We start from the raw sequence: 24338 nt of genomic DNA, 5'->3' as shown, positions 1-24338 counted from the left end.
CTCTAACAACTTTTATTAATAACAAAGGTGGTATTTTATCCTCCACCTGCCCATATTTACAGCGGGATGCCATTTACTGGGAATCTCAACAGAAAATAAACACCAATCTCTTTTCTATTTAATAGCTCCTTTCCTTACTCTTTTTCTTTTCTGTTAGTATAACTGATAAATAGAATTATCAGAGGAAAGGGACCAAGAAAAAATCTAAGTACCCTTATTGCCAATCTTCTCACTATACAGAAAAACCCAAAGAGCACGTATTCAGTAGGTTGTCAAACCTGGTGAATGAATAAGCTAACTGAGAGATTTTAAAGCATCAACATTCAAATGGCCTGTTGTAGGACCTAAAGATGTATCAACAGTGTAAATAAAAAAACTGTTCGGAAACTCATTTTTATTCCCGAAACATACTTAACATAACAGAATGTGATCCTTTTAATTTTCCACTAACTTAAAGCAAATAAAATCACAACTGTTGGCCATATCAAATGAGATACTTTTGTGTGTCTAAAATGCAAACGTCAAATTAAATTCATAAATCTTCTGGTCTTAAACCAACCATTTTGCAAATAAAAATTTTCATTCTTTGCATTTTTACACAAAACACTAAATTCTAATATTTCATAAGTTTAAAATAAAAAAAGCAGTCTTTTTCATGGTCCTCGGCTGTTGTAACCAATGAACAAAATATGAGCAAAGCTCTACTATATACCAAAGACTTAGAAGCAGATTATTCATTTCTTCCTCAGGAACTTTGTTATGAATGTTGTTATTCAATGCAACATTTTAAAATAAGTACAAAGGGATACTTAAAACACTACCTAAAAATGCAAGAATCCTTAGGCAAAACATTAAATGGTAATGGTTAGTTTTTATTATTCAAAGGAGAACAGAATGCCTAGGTATAGACACGCAGGTGAAACTTATAAAATTTTAACCCATAAATAATTTTAATTGTCTTAGAACTAAAGCCTCCTTCAATATAGTCAGTAAAGTTTTCAGGCTTACCTTCTTCTGTTTCTACTGGCTGTTGAGAGAGAATTTTAAGAAGAACTGGGTTTTTCCATACCCCTTCCTTGGTAACATGAACCAGTATTTGTAGGTTATTATTCCCAAATTCCAATAATGCATCATGTGACTCCTAAAACAAAAACAGCATATCCAGAAAACAGGCTAATAAGCAATATAAAATGTAGTTTTGCCTTTTCAATATATCAGAACACCTATGAAAGGACCTATATCTTGGATTTCCTAAAAATAAATAAGAAGAAAAGAAACTATCCTCAAAGCTTTGTGAAATTCTGTGGCTGCCTCTTCTAAATAAAACTAGGGAGTTTCCACTAAGTTAAAGGGTACATTTAAAATGTTTTCCTGAATTCTCCTTAGGTAAAATTATCACAATGCAATTTAAATCTCTGCATTACTAAATTATTTTAAGGCCATTGGTACAGCTTTCTTTTAAAAGACTCTACAGTATTCACTGACTCTACAGTATTCACACAGGCAACCTTTTCCTTCTAAGAGAAATATTACTTAATAATACCAATTGTTACATACTTTTTTAGTTATTTACATCTTTCTATCAATGACTTTCTAAATGAGAGGTGGCTCTATATAAAGTGTCATGGAAAGTCTATGTTATTAGCTGTCATTCATTCTATCTCCTTAGAAAACAAACAAAATATAATTGCCAATAGTCTATTCTTTAAAATACTTATAGACACAAAAGCTGGGAAGAAAGGGGTCAGAAATTTAACTTGACATAAATGGTTAAATGTCTCACTGTCGTCTATTACTAGTGAGGATTACAGACTGTTCCCATATTCTAAAATTTTAACATGTTTTCCCTTATTTTAGACTGCTGAAAGCCTCAAAGAACATAAGTTTCCATTTACAGCACTATTCCTTTGCAAAATATAAGTTAAAAATGTTGACAGATCTAAGAATATAATCTTATATTCACTTAAATGAAATATAAGAAATAAAGTTCATATTTCCCCCTTAATTTTTATGTCAAAATGATAGGTTTTTAACACACACTCCCAATATGCTGAGCTATCTTCTGCTGAGAAAGGGTTTAAGATATAAAATTAACAGAGGAAGTGATATTTCCAATTAATAGTTTACTAATAGCAATATTTAACTAATGCTGCAATTTTCCTTTAACGGCTTGACCTGTCTTCAGGCTACTTTCTCCTTAATTTAGGACGAGAGACGTGTCCTTTGCAGTGAAGATGAAGATTCCCTGTGAAAATTTCAGACTTTTCTGTGTTTGTTTACCGTATTGGTAACATCTAACAGACATGAGCTATTACACTTTAGCAGGAAACACTATCACCTACCACGATACACAGCAACTAAATAAAAAGCCACAGTTTTGGGGCCGGCCCCGTGGCTTAGCGGTTAAGTGCGCGCGCTCCGCTACTGGCGGCCCAGGTTCGGATCCCGGGCGTGCACTGACGCACCGCTTCTCCGGCCATGCTGAGGCCGCGTCCCACATACAGCAACTAGAAGGATGTGCAACTATGACATACGACTATCTACTGGGGCTTTGGGGAAAAAAAAAACGAGGAGGATTGGCAATAGATGTTAGCTCAGAGCCGGTCTTCCTCAGCAAAAAAGAGGAAGATTAGCATGGATGTTAGCTCAGGGCTGATCTTCCTCAAAATAAATAAATAAAAAATAAAGTATCTTTAAAAAGCCACAGTTTGAGTTAAAAACAAAAACAGTTTTCTACAGTTTTCTCTCTTTTTTCTGTTCAAAATATAGTTTATTCTGAGTAAAATGATGTGTGTAATCCTGTTACCAAGAGATATTATTTATTATAGCAAAGTTACTTTTATAAAGTAACATTAAATAGAGTAAAAACCATGGTGGAATTTTAAAAATGATTTTAAAACTTAAATTTGTTTCTTTTTTAAGGTAAAAGTATTCTAGTCCACATCTTGTAATCTGCAATACAGAAATACTAGAACAAGATGTTCACTCTAGCACTTTTTACAATAAATAGCAAAGAGATTTCGCCAAATAATTTATGGTGCAACCACATAACAGAATCCCAGGCAGTCATCAAAAAAGGAGATCTATATATGCAATCCTAGACACATATATGTCCATGACAAAATTAAGTTAAAATGAAAAGCTGCAAAAAATTAGGATCTAATTTTTATTAAAAAATCCATTTCAGGGGCCGGCCCCGTGGCGTAGCGGTTAAGTGCACGTGCTCCGCTGCTGGCAGCCCAGGTTTGGATCCCGGGTGCGCACCGACGCACCTCTTGTCGGGCCATGCTGTGGTGGCGTCCCACATAAAGTGGAAGAAGATGGGCAAGGATGTTAGCTCAGAGCCAGTCTTCCTCAGCAAAAAGAGGAGGATTGGCATGGGTGTTAGCTCAGGGCTGATCTTCCTCACAAAAAAAAAAAAAAAAGAAAGAAAAACATTGTCAATTATACTTCAATAAAGCTGGAATAAATTAAAAAAAAAATAATAAAAAATCCATTTCAGAGTGTATTTTATATCCATAGGGAGAAGGTCTAGAAGGTTTACACAAGCTGTAAATACTGATTGAGTGTGTTCTATCTGTGCCCTACTCTGATAAAACTATTCTCATCAAAAGTATCCTCAAAATCATCTACTGCCTTGTCTATTTATCATCTAAAATAAGAAAACTTCAAGGTTTTATCTTTTAGATTTCAACTGGGACCAGGCCTCACATTTATCTGTACCTCTACTAAATTTATCTTATTGAACACTTATTCAAAAATATATCCTAGGGGCTGGCCCAGTGGCGTAGCGGTTAAGTTCACACACTCCGCTTCGGGGGCAGCTCAGAGGTCGTAGGTTCAGATCCCGAGTGCCAACTGACGCACCACTTGTCAAGCCATGCTGTGATGGCATACCATATAAAGTAGAGGAAGATGGGCACAGATGTTAGCCCACAGCCAATCTTCCTCAGCAAAAAGAGGAGGATTGGCAACAGATGTTAGCTCAGGGCTAATATTCCTCACAAAAAAATAAATAAATAAATAAAACTGAAACAGTAAAAAATAAATAAATAAAATAAAAAATATATCCCACGTGCCCGATAAATACTAGAAAAAGTTATACAGGTTGGGGAAAGAAGGCAAATATTCTCTTTAGGCATACAATCTAAGAAAAGAATGAAGAAATATGCGAGTATTCTCTGTGCCAAGGATACTAATGAAAATAATAGTAACAGCCCTAATAAGAATACGAAGATTTGCCTTTCTAGCATGTCATACGCCAGGACAAAACTACTAGCGGGCTTCAAAACATAGTGACAAAATCAATGTGCTATATATGAAAGATGATTTTAGCACATACACATATGAGTATGCGAGGAATTAGGACCACATTGCAGGGATTAAAATAGGCCAAGAACATGACACAGAATCCTCTCCTCCCCAAAGAGAAAAAGATTAACATTATATCATTTCATTTTGGGTTATACATCCCAGAAGAAAGAAGTTTTCAGATAATGAGGTATGTCTGTTAATATGCAAATCTTTACTTGTGCCTACATGACACAGGTCCAGGCTACTATGGAGTCTGTGTCTTCGAGGAAGCAGTTAACAAAGCAACCTCAGGGTATAAATCTGGGTGTACCTTTGGGTAAGCTAATTAACCTCTCTACACCTGTCTCCTCATTTGGAAATGGAGATTTAAGTGACTCCCACATTATGAGGTTTGTAATTTGATTAAAAGATACAAAACATGTAAAAGATAATGTAGAGCAGAGAGTCTGGCACATAATTAGTGATAATAAATGAATGAAAGTTATTACTTATTATATCTATTTTTTTTAAATAGTTTTTCTGTCTCTACCAGTAATATGCAAATTTGCCTCCTGTTGCTGGCATTGCACTTGCTTTTCCTCCTACCCTACTCCCCAACTTGCTACTTTCTGATCTGCTCACCTACTAAGTAAGCTGATAACCAAGCCAATAGGAGAGCCAACGTAGCTCTCCTATAAGTTAAATGCAGGAACGGAATCTCTAACGACTATTTTGGCTGTTTAGGAGACTTATAATGCTTGACACAATCCCTGAAGTGTTAGAGGGAAATTACTAGATAAGTGTACTATGAATGATCCGAATATCGCTACCTTATAACCATATACGATTTTACATCAATAGCTTTATTCTGTCTAAAGCTTTGTTTTTGAATAATGAAAACTTTTTTGTTGATTTCTAAGCTACGCAAAGGCTAACAAAACCAAATGAAAGAAATTTTTTTTTTTTTTGTGAGGAAGATCGGCCCTGAGCTAACATCTGCCAATCCTCCTCTTTTTGCTGTGGAAGACTGGCCCTGGGCTAACATCTGTGCCCATCTTCCTCCACTTTATATGGGACACCGCCACAGCACAGCTTGCCAAGCGGTACGTCGGTGTGCGCCCGGGATCCGAACCAGAGAACCCCGGGCCGCCGCAGTGGAACGCTTGTCCTTAACCGCTTGCGCCACTGGGCTGCCCCCAAGAAAAAATATTTTTAACATACTCCCTTCATCTGGAAGGTCTCCTTCTCGTTTCATGAATTTAATACCAAAATATTATAAATTTGTTTGTGTTCTAAGTTTCCAATTTTAGTTCACTGGGGGAAATTAACTAGGTGTCTTGAATACCTAAACAGTGATCTTTTTTGAGCCCAAATCAACTCACCTGTAGAGACTGAAGGAATAGTACCCAGACTTCACATGGCAGTTCATTTTCAGACACTGAAAGCAGTAACTCAAAACAACTCCTACAATATAAATAACTAAGTCAGTATATAAAGGTGGTTATAGTCATAATCAATCACAGTATGACAGTGATACTGAATATACCTTTTACATTTGTTTAGACTATTCTCAATTTGTTTTTACTCTTCAAAATTTTCTTCAACATTGTTATATTCTTTTCAACTTTTAAAAAAGAGAAAAGAAAAATCAGGAGGCTTTATAATTACGTTGCTGCTTTAATACATTTGGGAATAATATAAACCTTTTAGAAATCATATTCCAAGCAGTTTTATTTAGTTTATTAGTGTGTGGGGAGGGTACCCATATAGGAACCATTCTGATTCCAGAAGACAGAAACAGGAGTTTGTACTATTGTCAATTCAGCTGATAAAGTGATGAATACATCTAACTGTCATCTGTATAGGTTCTTGTCACTTGCAGAGGAAGCAGAAAGACTGGAAGGCCATTTCTTTACCTCTAACAAATGAAGCAAAAAAAAAAAGAGTTTCTTCTTTCTACCCTAACCATTACCCGGAAGAAATAAGAGGAAGACTTTTAAAAAGGAAATGCTTAACAACTTGAATAAAGATCAACTCAAAATACCAATCAACCAACACCTCTCTAAAATCCTGCAGAATGTTACTTTACTCCTTAGCATAGGTAATAGAGAAAGGGGAATTAGTAGCAGAAATAATGGGATTATAAAACCAAGAATGTTTGTGTTTCATAAAGGTATGGTGTTTGAGGTTTGGGGCTTTGGAGAATACAAAGCAAAACAGGTGAGGCCAGAGAAAAATAAAATGGACCACCCAAACTAGAAGTTATCCCACCAAACAATCTATAAGCTAAACCAAGGTGAAAACTGAATAGCTAAAACTAAATAGCTAAAACTAAAAACTGAAGGTGGTTATAGTCATAATCAGCTAAAAACTGAATAGCTGTGGCCTTTTTTCAATTTGTAGACAAAAATTACGTTAAAGGTGTAATTTCTGTCTGCTACTAGGCAGCCAAATATTAAAACAGCAGCTAAATTATCACGGACTCTTAGAGTGGTAATCTTATACTATAGCCTGATACTTTCTGCTAGTAAAATTATTCTTAGTTCAAATAATATAACTGAATTGTAGAATTTCATAGTATTTCTCCCCAAAGTGTTCCTCAAAGACCACTACAGTTTCCAGATACTCTGTCACTTGAACTGATCTATACCTAAGGACAGAAAGAAAATGCATCATTCTTGGATTCTAAGCCTGAGTAGGAAAAGGGACTCTAGAGGCAATTAAAGATTATGTTGCTTGGCTGGAGCTTCACTTGTACTTTATCTCCTGGGAACCTGAGTATGAAGGCTCAGAGCAAAGGAAATTTCATCCGAAGGTATGACTCTAATGGTGCCTTGAATAAAGTGATGCCATAGTAAAGAGAAGACACGCAAACATTACAACCAAAAGTACTCAATTTTAAAGTGATTTAAATTATTAAACTTACAGTACTAATCTGCCGAGCACTAAGAGGACATCTTCACATTCAGTAGTTAAATACGGGCGTGCACTGGCAAAACTTTGGATGGCAAGCCGATATACCTCCAGAAGATACACAATATGTTCTGATGCATTCTTGTTGCTTGCATATTGCAATAAGGTCTAAAATATAAAATTAAAGTTTTAATTATTTAAAAAATAAAAACAATGAAACAGACTGTCTTTGCTCTTAAATGCACTACCCCTCCCTTGTTTCCTAACAGCTGTATACACCTTTTATTTGCCTTTTCAGGCTCCAGTTTAGAAGATTCTATTTTCATCACTTAATGAATTGTTTCTGATAAGTTAAAGAAAAGCCACAACTGCCCTTTTAACATGAGAACAAATCTAAGAGCAGAGCCATAAAACACCTATAGTAGTTCTCACTAGAGGTCTAGAGTTACCATCTCTGAAATTCAATAATGAGTTTTGTTAATACAACATTAAATTAAGCACCAACCACGTGCCAAGCACTGAGGAGTTCACAAGAAGACTATGATCCCTGCCTTCTACAAGAAAAGACTTATTCTTGAGTATGGCCTTCAGTTCTAGAGCTCCATAAAATCCATTTTTTCCTGCACACACAGAATTGATTAGGCTTAATTTACACTAACCAACTTATATAAGGTTGATGTTATATTTTTATTTTCAATGAAGTTTATTTTTAAAAAAATTAACATATAGGCCAAATGCCAGTTTATTTGTTTACAGTGGGGAATAGTCATGTTACCACCCAGGGTACCACATTCCCCATACTGTGGTAACTAAGAGGTTATCTGGTAAGTACAAAATCTAAAACAAAGGAAAATGAAACCACAATAAAGCCTGATAAATTACATGTGTCCAACACTAACAATCTGTTCAAATGATGGTGGAAAGCTGGCTTACAGAAAAGTTCTCTCTGGACAGTCCTGGAAAACTATTGCCATATTCTTGTCTGGGGACTCTCTAGGTTCCATGGAGCTGCTCTCTCTTCTACTAATATATTTCTTTCTTCTAACAAATGACTAGGTTTTACTTACGCTTAATTGACATATCTAGTTAGGTTAACACTTGAATTATGCATAGGCAGGATACAAGTTTTTTCGCCTAGAATATACATTCTGACTGGGCTAGGCAGTTCCTAATAATCTTTGGTTGGGGCTACTTCAATAGGAAAGTCTTTTTTTCAGAGGACAGCTTTATCTTGAGTGAACTACATATGATTTGAATTAATAACTCCCAGAATAACAAAGATTCCTAACTTCCTGCCTTCACTTTGATTTTTCTGCCTAAAGAACTACAAATAGCTGTGGTAGCAGTACAGGATTCCACTAGGTTTTCTGCAGCTTTACTTTCCACACTAACAGTCTCTATATCAGTTCTGATAATTAAGAACTGACTGGTCTTGAATATTTGTGGGGGTTGGGGGGAGCAGTGAACCTTACAAGGAAATACACGATAAACCGTTATACCGTATACAGAAAAAGCTCTCTTAACACACTGGATTATCTGATCTTTGCATACCTGAATAATCAAGCCAGTTAGCTATGTTAGTATATTCATTCAATCAAGAATCTTTGCTTTTATGGGGCTGGCCCAGTAGTGTAGCGGTTAAGTGCACAAGCTCTGCTTCAGCGGCCCGGGGTTCACAGGTTCGGATCCCTGGGGCACAGCGACACACTGCTTGTCAAGCCATGCTGTGGCGGTGTCCCATATAAAGTAGAGGAAGATGGGCATGGATGTTAGCTCAGGGCCAAGCTTCCTCAACACAAAAGAGGAGGATTGGCATCGGATGTTAGCTCAGGGCTGATCTTTCTCACCAAAAAAAAAAAAAAGAATCTTTGCTTTATCACTTTGAAGAAGTAGGCTCCTTCTGTGTTTAGAAGAGCATTATGTCCCCATTTAATCAAACCCCAAATTTTAATAAAATAAGAGAAAAACAATAATAACAGAGGATCATAAAACTGACTCCATAACAGTCCTTTTTCAGCTAAATGAATAGAGAGAAAGAACATACAATGTGTGCTTTTACGTAAATAAGATTTCACATAATCTCTCAAGAAATTTATTAAAATCTATCTTAGAAAGAAATTCTGTTTTAGGTCAGCATTACTTATTGTCTGCACTGGTTAACCTAAAAACCAGAGAGCTTCGAAATTTATATTCAGTACCAGATTTTATGCTGCTTGAGGTCAGAAATTATGTTTTATCAATCTTTATAGGCCTAACATTCCTCCACTCACTTCTACCCCCTCCCCAACAGGCCATTCTCAAGTCTCACTAAATGTTTGCTGAATACATTCACCATTTTATTCATTTGACAAATATTTATTGATAGCCTATTCTATATACAGTGCTAGGTGCTGGGGAAAAAGACATGGGGGCCTGTCTTCGTGGAGCTTTCAGAATGAGTCAACACAACATGATAGTTGAAACTCCACATGCAAATTAACCAACTGCTGGCTAACGTATGCAAAGAGAAGGGCAGAGGGCATACAGATGAAGTGGGTCTTTCCATAGTCCACCTTCCCCTTAGAATGCGCTCCTGCCACCAATCAATATCTCCTGACACAGACATTCCATTAAGACTTCCACAAATCACATAATTTCAAAGATTCAATACCCCATGGGTATTTATGTTTACCCTTTGCCCTATACTGATTTATATTTTTTATATTCCTAAATCTTGTTCCCTTCATGTGTTAGTCCAATGAAATAGTGAGGTCTCTTTAACATACCCACTATGGGCATACTTGGGGCATCTGAAGAATCACTGGAATAATCTTCTTCACTATCATCTTTTTTAAAAGCTCAAGATTAAGCTGAATGAATTATAGCCACCCAAATAATATATTAAGTACCTCACATAAACAAAATTCCATCAAAAGCAGTAAAGAAAAATGGAGGTCTCTTATTTCTCTTTAGAAATTTTAATTTTAAACACCAACAAAACTGAAAGAGAAAGGAGTAATAAATGATAATATGACTCCCTGCAGTTCACTTGCATTCTGCAGAGACTAAATTAATGGCCTCTTCTCTTTGTTTCAATAAATTCATTTATGCCACAAATGTCTACTATGTGGCAATACTGTGCTGGGTACTGAGGATGGAGAGGACTGCTGCCCTTAAAGAGCTAGGTAAAGTGAGAAGTCAAATATATAAAAAATTAGCCCAAGAGGAAATGAACAAACACTTCTCCAAAGAAGATATACAGATGGCCAATAGGCATATGAAAAGATGTTCAACATCACTAATCATCAGGGAAAAGCAAATCAAAACAACACTAAGATATCACCTCATGCCCATTAGAATGGCTATGATCACCAAGACAAAAAATAACAAATGTTGGAGAGGATGTGGAGAAACGGGAACTCTTATACACAGCTGGTGGGAATGCAAACTGGTGCAGCCTCTACGGAAAACAGTATGCAGATTCCTCAAAAAATTAAAAATAGAAATACCCTATGATCAAGCTATCCCACTACTGGGAATCTCTTCAATTCAAAGAGGCTTATGCACACCTCTGTTCATTGCAGCATTATTCACTATAGCCTAGAAGTGGAAGCAACCCAAGTGTCCCTCGACTGATGATTGGATCAAGAAGATGTGGTATATATATATACAATGGAATACTACTCAGCCATAAAAAAAGACAAAATCGTCCCATTTGCAACAACATGGATGGACCTGGATGGTATTATGTTCAGTGAAATAAGCCAGAAAGACAAACACGGTATGTTTTCACTCACATGTGGAATATAAACCAACACATGGACAGAGAAAATTGTACTGTAGTTACCAGGGGCAGTAGGGGTGGAGGGTGGGCACAAGGGGTGAAGGGAGACATGTACATGGTGATTGACAAACAAAAATGTACAACCAAAATTTCACAATGTTATAAACTATTAAGACATCAGTAAAAAAACAAAAATCTTTAGTGGCAACAAACAAAAAAAAATTAGCCCAATCAGGCACCAACTTTGATGATTTTAAACATTCTTATTGGGGTGCTCTCATCATATCCCAGGCAGATTACCTCTCAAGTCCTTGGTATATACCTCAACTGCCTATTAGACATCTCCATCTGGATATCCTATTCAAATTTCAAACTCAACATGTCCAAAACAGACGTCTTCCCCAGCAAATATGCTCTTCCTACTATGTTCCATCTGCCTCTTCTCAAGAGCCAGAGCTAAAAAAAACTATCTTTGAAACAACCACACCAAAATTTGTTGATTCAACCTCAGAAATACCTTTGTCTCTTTCCCCTATGCTTTATTTCTATAGCCAGTGACCTAGACCAGCCACCCAACATCCCTAACCTGGACTGCTACGATAGTTTACTTCTCTAGGCTCAATACCCTCCAGTTCTGTCTATGCGTTATAACCACAACATATTTGTACATTAAAAAATTAATGCACAGGAAAAAAAAAAAGACTAGAAGGAACTCAAGGAAAATGCCAAATATGGTTGTTAGCAATGCGGTAGTAGTAGGATTATGAACAATTTCTTGTCATCTTTATATTTTTCAGAACTTCCCAAATTTTCTTTAATAAGCATTATTACATTTACAATGACAGAAAAAATATCTCCCATCATCTCCATTCTATCTACATTTGTCACTCCATGCTTTCAAAGAGGATGGCAGCATCCTGACTATTCTCTGAAACTATGAAAAAGAGACAATTTTCTTCCATGATGGTCATAAATTTTATGCAGGGATGCATTCCAATTTAAAACTCAAATAGTTCAAGACTAATTTCCCCAATGAAATAAACAAAATTAATATTTTTGAGCAGTAGTATGGGCTAGGCATTTTCCTAAGAGCTTTACATGCTACTAACATTTAATACTTACCACAACCCTGTGAGCTAGATGATTTATCATCAGCCCATTTTAAAAATGAGGAAACATGGCACAATGGCACACAGACATTAAGTTATTTGCTCAAAGTCACTCAGCAGGTAAGTGTTGGATTCAGGATTTGAAGTAGGGTCATCTGGCTCCAGACCCCACGCTTAATCACTTTGCTTCACATCTTTTCAGAATGCAAATTCTACAACTATTTTAAGTGTGCTTTTAAATTCTGCTTTTTTCCTCTCTAAGCATTATCTTTAATATTTTGCAGCAAGTAGTATCACGGTCATCATTTGGCCTTCTTCCTGAGAGTTTACAAACATCTAATTTCCATTTAAAGTGACTGCTTCTGGGGAAAGTTTTCCAGCAATGGTGATGACTGACACTCCGCACTTTAGAATGCTGGCAGTTCACAAAGAAATGACAAAAGGTTTCTGGTATTTATTGTTCAAGTTGCATGTCCTATGGCTACAGGAAATTTTGCGACATTTAATAGAGGAGGATTTACATTATTTCAAATTTTGCACATAAAATAAGAAACTTCACTGATTTTAATTTCTCAACAGGTAAAATTCCCAGAATTAAATAAATTTGAGTAAAATGTGATCGCACTATGACAAACAGACTTCTGGCAGGGGTAGTACTTGAGCTAGATTTCTGAAGTATATGTCAAGTTTGAAAATGTATAAGTGAGGGGACATGAGGACTCCAAGTAGACAACAACTTGAACAAAGACAGAAAAGACAACTAGAACAGATGGGCGTAACTAGTGATGAGACAAACGTCAGTCAGTGAGGAAGCACCAGAGGTTTCCCATGAAGAGACTAATCTGGGTGTGAGATGAAATGGAATGGGAAGAGAATAGCTAGCTGCTTACACTGAGAAAGTGGCTAGAGTAAATGAAAACCTTTCAGTCTTTTACACATGTTGCTATTAGGCACCCCCCTACACCCCACTTTCTATATTGATTATAGTTGGTTTTTTCAAACCCAGAAATTTGACTTACTGATTATTCTACCTACCTATTCATCCATCTTGATTAAATTTCACTGGATTCAGTCCATCATCCCAGCCTACCAAGATTATTTTTAGATACTGATTCTGTCATGGGATTTAACTGTGCTTTCTAGCTTCATTTCATTTTTGATTTTTAAAAATACCTTTTGCCAGGGGCCGGCCCAGTAGCACAGTGGTTGAGTTTGCACACTCCACTTTAGTGGCCCAGGGTTCGCGGGTTCGGATCCTGGGCACAGACCTGTGCACCGCTTGTCAAGCCATGCTGTGGCAGGTGTCCCATATATAAAGTAGAGGAAGATGGGCATGGATGTTAGCCCAGGGCCAATCTTCCTCAGCAAAAAGAGGAGGATTGGCAACAGAGGTTAGCTCAGGGCTAATCTTCCTCATCAAAAAAAAACACCTTTGCTGTTTTATCACAAAAGTAATATCATTTATTGTTTAAAAAATAGATAGATGGAGAAGTAAAAATAAATATTTCAATAATTCACACTACTACCACCCAGAAATAGACCACTGTTAACATAATATTATGTTTGAGGGGGTTTTATGCCTAAATTAAGCATTTTAATGGAATCATACCAGATACTGTTTTGTAAAATTTTCTTAAATATTGTATTTTTATAGCTGCACAGCCTTGTGTGTGTACCACAATTTATTACCCAATTCTCCGTTTCTGGACATTATGGTTTCTATCTTTGCATTATTATAAATAACGTTCAGAGAACCCCTCTACCTACCTTTTTCCGTGTATCCATGACAATTTTCTTAGAATAATGTCCTATATGTGGAATTGGTGAGTCAAAGGATGAATAATTGTTAAGGCTTTGCATAGTGCCAAATTCTGCTCCAGAAAATACGTTCCAATTTAAATTCCTATTATTATTGTTAGATAGTGACAGATTGAGGAACTGTCATAATTATTGTACATTACAATCTAAATACAATTTTTTGAGGGTCAGCTGGATAGGGGAAATACAATATTTTTTTAATTCAATTTATAATCCTTTCATTATTGTGGCAGTTGAATAAAATTTTTCATGCGTTTCTTTTATGATATAATCTTAAAATTTAATCACTATAGCATCTGTATGGTATCTTCATCTGGTTATCAATAACAGTAAGGAAGAGAGCTTGGATGACAACAGAATCAACAGTTAACTTTAATCTTCCAGAAAAAATGAAGAGGAGGGAACACTTCCTAACCCATTCTATAAGGTCAGCATTACCCTGATACCAAAGCCAAACAAAGACTATAGGCAAAGAAAACTACAGACCAATATCCCTCATAAACATTGATATAAAAATCAACAAAGGGGCCAGCCTGGTGGCACCAGAGGTTAAGCGCACGTGCTCCGCTGTGGCGGCCTGGGGTTCACCAGTTCGGATCCCGGGCGTGCACTGACACACTGCCTGTCAAGCCATGCTGTGGTGGCTTCCCATATAATGTAGAGGAAGATGGGTACATATGTTAGCTCAGGGCCAAGCTTCCTCAGACAAAAAGAGGAGGAGGATTGGCATCAGATGTTAGCTCAGGGCTGATCTTCCTCACACACACACACACAAACACACACAAAAATACTAGCAAACTGAATTCAATGGCATATTAAAATGGATTATACACCATGACCAAGTGGATTTGCTCCTGGAATGCAAGGATGGTTCAGCATATGAAAATCAATGTGAAACACCACATTAACAGAATGAAGGGGGAAAAAACCTCAGATGACCACCTCAACTGATGCAGAAAGGGCATTTGACAAATTCAACACCCTTTTATAATAAAAGAAACACTCAACAAACTAGGAATAGAAGAAAATTACTTCAACATAATACCATAGATGAAAAACCAACAGCTAACATTATACTCAACAGAGGAAGACTGAAAGCTTTTCCTTTAAATCAGGAACAAGTATGCCCACTTTTACCACTTCTATCCAAGATAGTACTGGAAGTCCTAGCAAAAGCAATTAAGCAAGAAAAAGAAATAAAAGGCATCTAAAATAGAAAGAAAGAAGTATTACTGTTTGCACATGTCATGATTTTATATGTAGAAAATGCTAAAGATTCCACAAAAAAAACTATTAGAATAAACATTCAGCAAAGCTGCCGGATATAAAATCAACACATAGAAATCAGTTGTGTTTTTATACACTAACAATGAACAATCTGAAAAGAAGTTAACTACTCCATTTACAACAGCATCAAAAATATAGTTAGGAATAAACTTAACCAAGGAATTGGGGCCAGCCCCATGGTGCAGCAGTTAAGTGTGGGCGGTCCGCGATTAACGGCCCAGGTTCAGATCCCGGGTGTGCACTGATGCACCGCTTGTCAGGCCATGCTGTGGTGGCATCCCATATAAAGCAGAGGAGATGGGCACGGATGTTAGCCCAGGGCCAGTCTTCCTCAGCAAAAAGAGGAGGATTGGCATGGATATTAGCTCAGGGCTGATCTTCCTCACACACACACAAAAAAACTTAACCAAGGAAGTGAAAGACTTGTACACTGAAAACTACAAAACCTTGCTGAAAGAAATTCAGGAAGACACAAAAAAACGGAAAGACATGACATGGAATTATTGACGGATTGGAAGATTTAATATTGCTAAGATGTCAATACTACCCAAAGCAATCCACAGATTCAATCCAATCCCTATCAAAATTCCAATGACTTTTTTTTTTTTGCAGAAATAGAAAAATCCATCTTAAAATTGATATGGAATCTCAAGGGACCCTGAATTGCCAAAACAATCTTGCAAAAGAAGAACAAAGTTGAAGATCTCATACTTCCTGATTTGAAAATTTTCTATAAAGCAATAGTAATCAAAGTAGTGTGTACTGGCATAAAGACAGACATACAGACCAACAGAATAGAATAGAGAGTCCAGAAATAAATTCTCACATATAAGGTCAAATGATTTTCCACAAGGGTGCCAAGATCATTCAGTGGGGGACAGGACAGTCTTTCCAACAAATGGTACTGGGAAAACTGGATATCCATACACAAAAGGATGAAATAGACTTTTACCTCACAACGTACACAAAAATTAACTCAAAATAGATAAGAGCTAAAATCATAAAACTTTTAGAAGCAAACAGAGGAGAAAAGCTTAATGACAGGATTTGGCAATGATTTCTCGGATATGATACCAAAAGCACAGGTAACAAAAGTAAAAATAGCTAAGCTGGACTACATCAAAACTAAAAACTTTTGTACACCAAAGGACACTATCAACACAGTAAAAAGGCAACCCACAAATGGGAGAAAATACTTGCAAATCATGTATCTGTTAAGGGATTAATATCCAGAATATATAAAGAAGCCTTAAAACTCAGCAACAAAAAAACAAACAACTCAGTCAAAAATGGGCAAAGGGGGGCCGGCCCGGTGGCACAAGCAGTTAAGTGTGTGCACTCTGCTGCGGCGACCCAGGGTTCGCCGGTTCGGATCCTGGGCGCACACCGACGCACCGCTTGGCAAGCCATGCTGTGGCGGCATCCCATATAAAGCGGAGGAAGATGGGCATGGAGGTTAGCACAGGGCCAGTCTTCCTCAGCAAAAAAAAAAAGAAAAGAAAAAAGAAAAGAAAAGAAAGAAAAAGAGGAGGATTGGCAGATGTTAGCACAGGGCTGATCTTCCTCACCAACAACAACAAAAAAAAGGGGCAAAGGACTTGATCAGACATTTCTCCAAAGAAGATATATAAATGGCCAACAAGCACATGAAAAGATGCTTAACATCACTAATTGGGAAATGCAAATCAAAACCACAATGCGACACCACTTTACACCCATTAGCATAGCTATTATCAAAAAAACAGAAATAACAAGGGTTGGTGAGGATGTGGAGAATTTGGATCCCCTGTGCCTTGCTAGTAAGAACGTAAAATGGTGCAGCCACTGTGGAAAATGGTATGGTGCTTCCTCTAAAAATGAAACAGAATTACATATGATCCAGTAATTCCATTTCTGGATACACACCCAAAAGAAGTGAAAGCAGGGACTGGAAGAGATATTTGTACATTCATGCTCATACCATCATTATTTACAACAGCCAAAAGGTGTAAGCAACCCAAGAATCCATCAACGGATGAATGAATAAACAAACTGTGGTATATACACACAATGGAGTATTATTCAGCTGTAAAAAGAAAGGAAATTTGACACATGCTACAACATGGATGAATCCTGAAGCCATTATGCTAAGTGAAATAAACAAAGCACAAAGAGACAAATACTGTATGATTACACTTATATGAGGTACCATAGTCAAATTCATAGAGACATAGAATGGAATGGTGGTTGCAGAGGCTGAGGAGTGGGAGGAATGGAGAATTAGTGTCTAACGGGTTCAGAGTTTCAATTTGGGAAGATGAAAAAAGTTCTGAAGATGAATGGTGGTGATGGTTGCATAACAATGGAATATATTTAATGTCACCGAACCGTATATGTAAAAATGGTTAAAATTGCAAATTTTATATCATGCACGTTTTACCATAATAAAAAATATTAAAAAAGAGTTAACTTTATGTCTCAAAATTTTAGATTAGAAATTTTCAAGAAACAGAAGTAGGTGAGTGTGCAACAGGAAGACTGGGGAGAGAGAGGAGAATAAATTCAAATATCTCCCATTTCTGCTTCAGTGAGCCACTATTACTAAAAGGACTGATCTAAAATACTTCTTAAATTTGGAGATTTTAAAATCCAAGCTTCATCACATTGGGGAAAAGTATTACAATTCTGAGGTAGCTGTGTAACAGTGAAATAATATGCCTTTTGGCTGTGGATTCAAACCTCTGCCTCCATCATTTACCAGCTAACCTCTCCGGGTCTTGATTTTTTAAAATCAGTCAACTGAAACTGACTGAGTACCCATTTTGCAGCAGACATTGTGCAATATAGCTTTTTCAAAAAAAAAATTGTGGTAAAAAGCACATAAAATTTACTGTCAACCATTTTTAAGAGTACAGTTCTGTGACATTAAGTATATTTACACTGTTGTGCTATCATCACCAACATCCATCCACAGAACTCTTTTCTCTTGCAAAACTGAAACTAAACCCATTAAACAGTAACTCCCCATTTCCTTCTCCCTTCAGCCCCTGGCAACCACCATTCTACTTCCCGTCTCAATGTGCAATACAGCTTTCATAATATTATATTTTCTGTTTGAAAAAGCAACAAGAGTGTGGTAATGGCATCAAGGTAGACAAGCAGATCAACGGAACAGAATAGAGTCCAGAAATAGACCCACGTACATATGGCTAATTGATTTTCAACAAGGTGCAAAGGCAATTTCTCAACTCAATGAGAAAAGAATTGAGAAAACAGTCTTTTCAACAAACGATGCTGGAACATTTAGATATTCATATTAAAAAAAAAAAGAACTTCCATCCATGCCTCATGTAATATACAAAAACTAACTCCAAATGGATCACAGATCTAAATGTAAAACCTAAAACAGTAAAATTTCTAGAAGAGAACATAGGAGAAAATCTTTGTGGTCTTGTGTTAGGCAGATTTCTTAGATAAAACATAGAAAACATAATCTATAAAAGAAACGACAAATTGAACTTTATCAAAATTAAGAACTTATGTTCTTCAAAAGATACTGTTAAGAGAATAAAAAGAGAAGCCCCAGCCTAGGAGAATATCTTTGCAAAGCATATATTTGATTCTATTACCCCAACCCTATCAGCTCTATGGTTATAGAAGCAATCAACATAATAGAAATAACCATGGCTTGGCTACTCTTACGCCCACCTAATAACATAGGACTTTTCTTTCCTGTTAATGTCTCACTCAGTTTTTCCTAGAAGTTCTTGACGGTATCTCACATGAGTTCACCCGTTCCAGAACGGGTGACACCCACCATGTTCTTCTTCTTCAGTTTATCCTTGTTGTGATCTGCTCCCTGTAAGCTGTTGAAAAGCACCTCAGCGTTTCCCCATGCCCACGGGTGTTCCCTCCAGAGTCCCAAGTGAACGACAGGCAGAATGTGTGTAACTTGGAAGTGATACAAATCACCATCCCAAATCTGACTACCCTTTGCCTTCTAAGCCCCAGGATTAAAAAAAAAGAGAATATATTTGATAAAGGGTTTGTGTCCAGAAACACACACACAGCTCTCAAAACTCAACAATAAGAAAACAAACAATTTTTAATGGACATAAGATTTGAAAAGATATTTCACCGAAGAAGAGATAAGGATGGAAATAAGAACATGAAAAGATACTTAGCATACTAAGTCATTAGGGAAATGCAAATTAGAACCAAAATGAGCTACCACTAATTTCAGAATGGCTAAAATTAAGAAGACTGGCCACACCAAGTGTTGACCAAGAAGTGGAAAACTAGAACTCGCATACATTGTTGGTGTGCATGTAAGATGATACTACTCTAAAAACCTGTCATGTGACCCAGCCATTCCACCTAGGTATTTACCCAAGAGAAAGAGACAGCAGTTGTCTACACAAAGACTTATACACAAATGTTCATAGCAGCTTTATTTGTAACAGCCAAAAACTGGTAATAAGCCAAATGTCTAAGATCAACAGGTGAATGAATAAACAAATCATCATATAGCCATACAATGAATACTCAGCAATAAAAGAAATTAACTATTAATATATATAACATGAATGAATTTCAAAATAATTATACTGAAAGAAGACAAATAAAAAGAGACTGTATAATATTATTTATATAAAATTCTAAAAAATACAATCTAGGGCCGGCCCCATGGCTTGGCGGTTAAGTGCGCGTGCTCCACTGCTGGCAGCCCGGGTTCGGATCCCGGGCGCGCACCAACGCACCGCTTCTCCGGCCATGCTGAGGCCGTGTCCCACATACAGCAACTAGAAGCATGTGCAGCTATGACATACAACTATCTACTGGGGCTTTGGGGGGAAAGTAAATAAATAAATAAAATCTTTAAAAAATACAGTCTAATCTATAGAGACAGAAAGCAGACCCAGTGTTTGAGTGAGGATGGAAGGATGTGTAGGGGAGGAAGAGAAGAAAGAGGAAATAAAAAGAGGCAGGAAGAAACTTTTAGGGGTGATGGATTTGTTATCTTTATTATGCTAATGGTTTCATGTATATATAAATATTCCAAAGCTTATCAAATTATACATTTTAAATATGAGTTTATTGTGCGTCAATTATACCTCAATAAAGCTGTTTTTAAAAAAGACAAATGGGCTACAAAATGCACAATATCATAAGAGGAATTTAAATAAATTTCATATTTCAATTGTCAAATTTTTACTGCAATAAAACATAAAACTTCTGTGCATAAATATAATATAAAGTGAAGAGATAAACTGGAGAGAAGATAATTCCAATGTATAGACCAAGATTCATGTCTAGAATACATAATTTCATAAAAACTGTTATGAAAAAGACAACCTAATTTTAAAAATGAGCAAAAAATAAGAAAAGGCAATTCACAGAAGAGGAAATCTGAATAGCAATAAATATACACCAAAAAGATCAACAACTCTTCACAAGTAAACAGAAAAAAATAAATTAAAACCACAATGAGATACCACAGTCCACCCATTAGAATGGCTAAAATTAAACTGTCTGACTACACCAAGTATCGGCAAGAATGCAGGGCAATAGTAACTTGCATACACTGACAACTGGCATAAACTGCTACAAATACTTTGGAGAACAACTTGGCAGTATTTATTATAATTCAAGATAGACCTATATATGAACCCAGGAATTCCACTGTAAGCACACACCCTAAAGAAATTCTTGCACCCACGTGTCAAGATATATTGGAAAGATATCCACCCTAGCAGTTAATGTAAATACCTCTAAATCCAACAACAAAAGAATGGACAAATGAACCGTGATATAGTTATATAATAAAATACTAAACACCAGTGAAAAATGAACGCACCAAAGCTATACACACCAATATAGGTAAATCTCAGAAACATTATATTGAATTTAAAAAGCTTCAGAAGAATACATACAGTACATCATTTAAGCAAAGCTGAAAAACACATAAAATACTACTACACATTGTATTGAAATGCACAAATACAAAGCAAAGAGATGCAGGGGAATGATTAAATACCAAAATCAGGATGGTGGTGGGAGGTAGAGGTATCTGTGAAAGGATACATAGGTAGCTCCAGTCGTTTTATTTTTTAAGCTGTGTTCATTTTAGTATGTTCTTTACTACTTTGTATGCTGGAGATATTTTATCTTTTAAAAAGTTACATACCCTTCAAAATTCTGAGCAAAATGGATTTTCAACCTAGATTCCCTATACCCAGCCTGACTAACACAATCAAGAGAATCTACTCAGGAAGCTACTGGAGAGTATCCTCCCTCATCCAAAATAAGGGAGTAAAACAAGAAAAAGACTTGATGGCCAGGAAACAGAGGATCTAAGAAGGGAGAGAAGCCAAGACAAGTACTGAAACAATAGTTGATAAAATGAAAATTAATTTATATAAAGAACTCACACAACTCAACAACAAAAAAAAACAAACAACCCCATCAAAAAATGGGCAAAGGATCTGAACAGACTTTTTTCCCGAAGAAGATATACAGATGGCCAATAGGCATATGAAAAGATGCCCAACACCACTAATCATCAGGGAAACGCAAATCAAGACTACACTGAGATATTGCCTTACACCTGTTAAAAAGGCTATAATGACCAAGATAAAAAATAACAAATGTTGGAGAGGGTGTGGAAAAAAGCAAACCCTCATACACTGCTGGTGGGAATGCAAACTGGTGCAGCCACTATGGAAAACAGTATGGCAATTTCTCAAAAAATTAAAAATAGAAATACCATACTACCTAGCTATTCCACTACTGGGTATCTATCAAAAGAACTTGAAGTCAACAATTCTAAGAGACTTAGGCACCCCTATGTTCACTGCAGCATTACTCACAATAGCCAAGACATGGAAGCAACCCAAGTGTCCACCGACTGAAGAATGGATAAAGATGTGGTATATGTACACAATGGAATACTACTCAGCCATTTAAAAAAAGACAAAATCGTCCCATTTGCAACAACATGGATGGACCTTGAGGGTATTATGTTAGGCAAAACAAGCCAGACAGAGAAAGACAAACACCGTATGATTTCACTCATATGTGGAAGATAAACCAACACATGGACAAAGAGAACTGATTAGTGGTTTCCCCAGAGGGGAAAGGGGTTGAGGAGTGGGCATAAGGGGTAAAGGGGCACATTTACATGGTGACTGACAAGTAGTAACGCACAACTGAAATTTCACAATGTTATAAACTATTTTGACCTCAATAAAAAAATGAAAATTAATTTAAAAGGGTAACATACAAGTACAAAAACAAGAAACATAAAGTGAATGTCCCACTAATTCTTCACTGAAATGCAATAATGATGACACTTTTGTATAACTGTAAGCGTCTTTCAGAACTTTTCCTAAGGGCTGGCCCAGTGGTTAAGTTCTCGCGCTCCGCTTTGGTGGCCTGGGGTTCGCAAGTTCAAAACACCACTGTGCAGACCAATGCACCACTCATCAAGCCATGCTGTGGTGGTGTCCCATGTACAAAATGGAGGAAGATGGGCACAGATGTTAGCTCAGGGCCAATCTTCCTCAGCAAAGTTAGCTCAGGGCCAGTCTTCCTCACAAAAAAACAAAAAACTTTTTCTATACATCATTGCTTTATAAAATGGGATAACAGTTTTCTAAGTTTTTTTTAAACAACAGATCTTGGATATCCTTTCATATCAATACATATCGCACTACGTTTTTTGTCTGTTTAAATTTTATTTGAAAAAATACTGAAATACAAAAAAGTAAAATTCACACATAATCCCATGACTTTAAAATACTGTATACAATAAAGAAGTAAAAGATCACACCTGTGTTCCATCTAATTCCATTCCCACTCCCCATCCCCAAATAACCCCTATAAACAATTTGGTGCATATGTTATATACACAGACAAAAGCTTTCTGATTCTTTGTAATAATCTCCTGGGTTCAAATGTTTTATGGCTCTGGGATGTTCAAAAGGTACTTATTTTTTGGCATTTCCAAACCTAAAATATCTCATAAAAACCCTCATCCAGTCCCAGATGGATTGCTGGCATTCCCGCTCTCCCTTAAATTAGTAGGGTCTTCCCTTCTTAATCACACTCTTGCTTCATATTTTTAGTTTGGCAACCTACACCAATGAAGTTGATAATAGAAAAGGGGCACGAAAAATCATTTCTTTATAAGCTATTCCATTTGGAAAAGAGCAATAATGTTGCTTATTCAAAACCATTTATATTGGACTTCAAAATCATTATGCCAGTTAGTCATTTGGAATTGTTTTACTTATGCTCCTGTTACCTAAGGACAAACTAGTTGGAAGATGGATAAATACACATGATCAAACACTGACTACTGCTCTATTGTATCATAAGCAATTGTAATATAAAAAATTGTTTCATGTGTGTCTTTTCCACTAGACAATAAACTCACAGAAGGCAAGAACCACATCTGTTTTTTCATCACAGCAGAACAGAACCCAGCATACTGAGTAGCACATAGCAGGTATTCTGTAATTATTTGCTTTTGATGCTTGGTACTATCATTAAAGGGTATGCTAACTTATTTTTGAAGTTTGATTAAGACAGTTTTTCCAACACATCTTTGATTAGAGTGAAATGTGCCTATATACTAAAACAAATTCAACTAAGCAGATTTGATTCCAAATCCTCACTGCTTCATTCAAACCCTGTAAAGGAGGAGAGCAGCATAATGCTGACCAAACCGCACTTGTGGAAATTTTAAAAAGGAAATGCTTAGATCATATTTTTTATTTTTTCAGATCATATTTTTTAGAAGGGTGGTCACATCAGATTACAACGATACACTAGTTCTGAATTTTGTTTGGTGGTAAACAGATACGTCAAAGTTCAGAGCTATTGCTATTATAGCCTATTCTGATCCTCAGCTAGCATCCTAGATTGAGGGGGAGTTTCCCCCTTAAAAGTTTTAAGCTGGAAAGGGAAGGGGTTAGATAACCTCTAAAGTTCTTCCCCTAAACATAAGATTCTATGACTTGATGAAAACATAGCCACCTTTTTCCCAGGGACTCAAATCCAATGTGTTACAAATTCAAATCACTTTTGATATATGCATATTTCAGTAAAATGAAATACATAATTTAAATACCAAATGATAAATGAAGTTAAAGCCAATAGCCAAAAGAATCAAA

General features: G+C 36.4%; 1 protein-coding gene across 1 annotated transcript in view; it reads right to left on the bottom strand.

The window, feature by feature from the left end:
• The window catches only part of RLF (RLF zinc finger), a 77315-nt gene that overhangs the window by 42367 nt on the left and 10610 nt on the right, over positions 1 to 24338 (bottom strand). The window contains exons 2-4 of the mRNA XM_058553789.1: positions 7220 to 7374; positions 5676 to 5757; positions 1009 to 1141 (exon numbers count right to left, since the gene is read on the bottom strand). Coding sequence (XP_058409772.1) covers positions 1009 to 1141; positions 5676 to 5757; positions 7220 to 7374 — 370 coding nt within the window. The remainder of the gene's footprint in view (positions 1 to 1008; positions 1142 to 5675; positions 5758 to 7219; positions 7375 to 24338) is intronic.

Source organism: Diceros bicornis, chromosome 13 (genome assembly GCF_020826845.1).
Source record: "Diceros bicornis minor isolate mBicDic1 chromosome 13, mDicBic1.mat.cur, whole genome shotgun sequence".
Lineage (NCBI taxonomy): Eukaryota > Metazoa > Chordata > Mammalia > Perissodactyla > Rhinocerotidae > Diceros > Diceros bicornis.
This window is presented reverse-complemented; position numbering and strand designations above follow the sequence as displayed.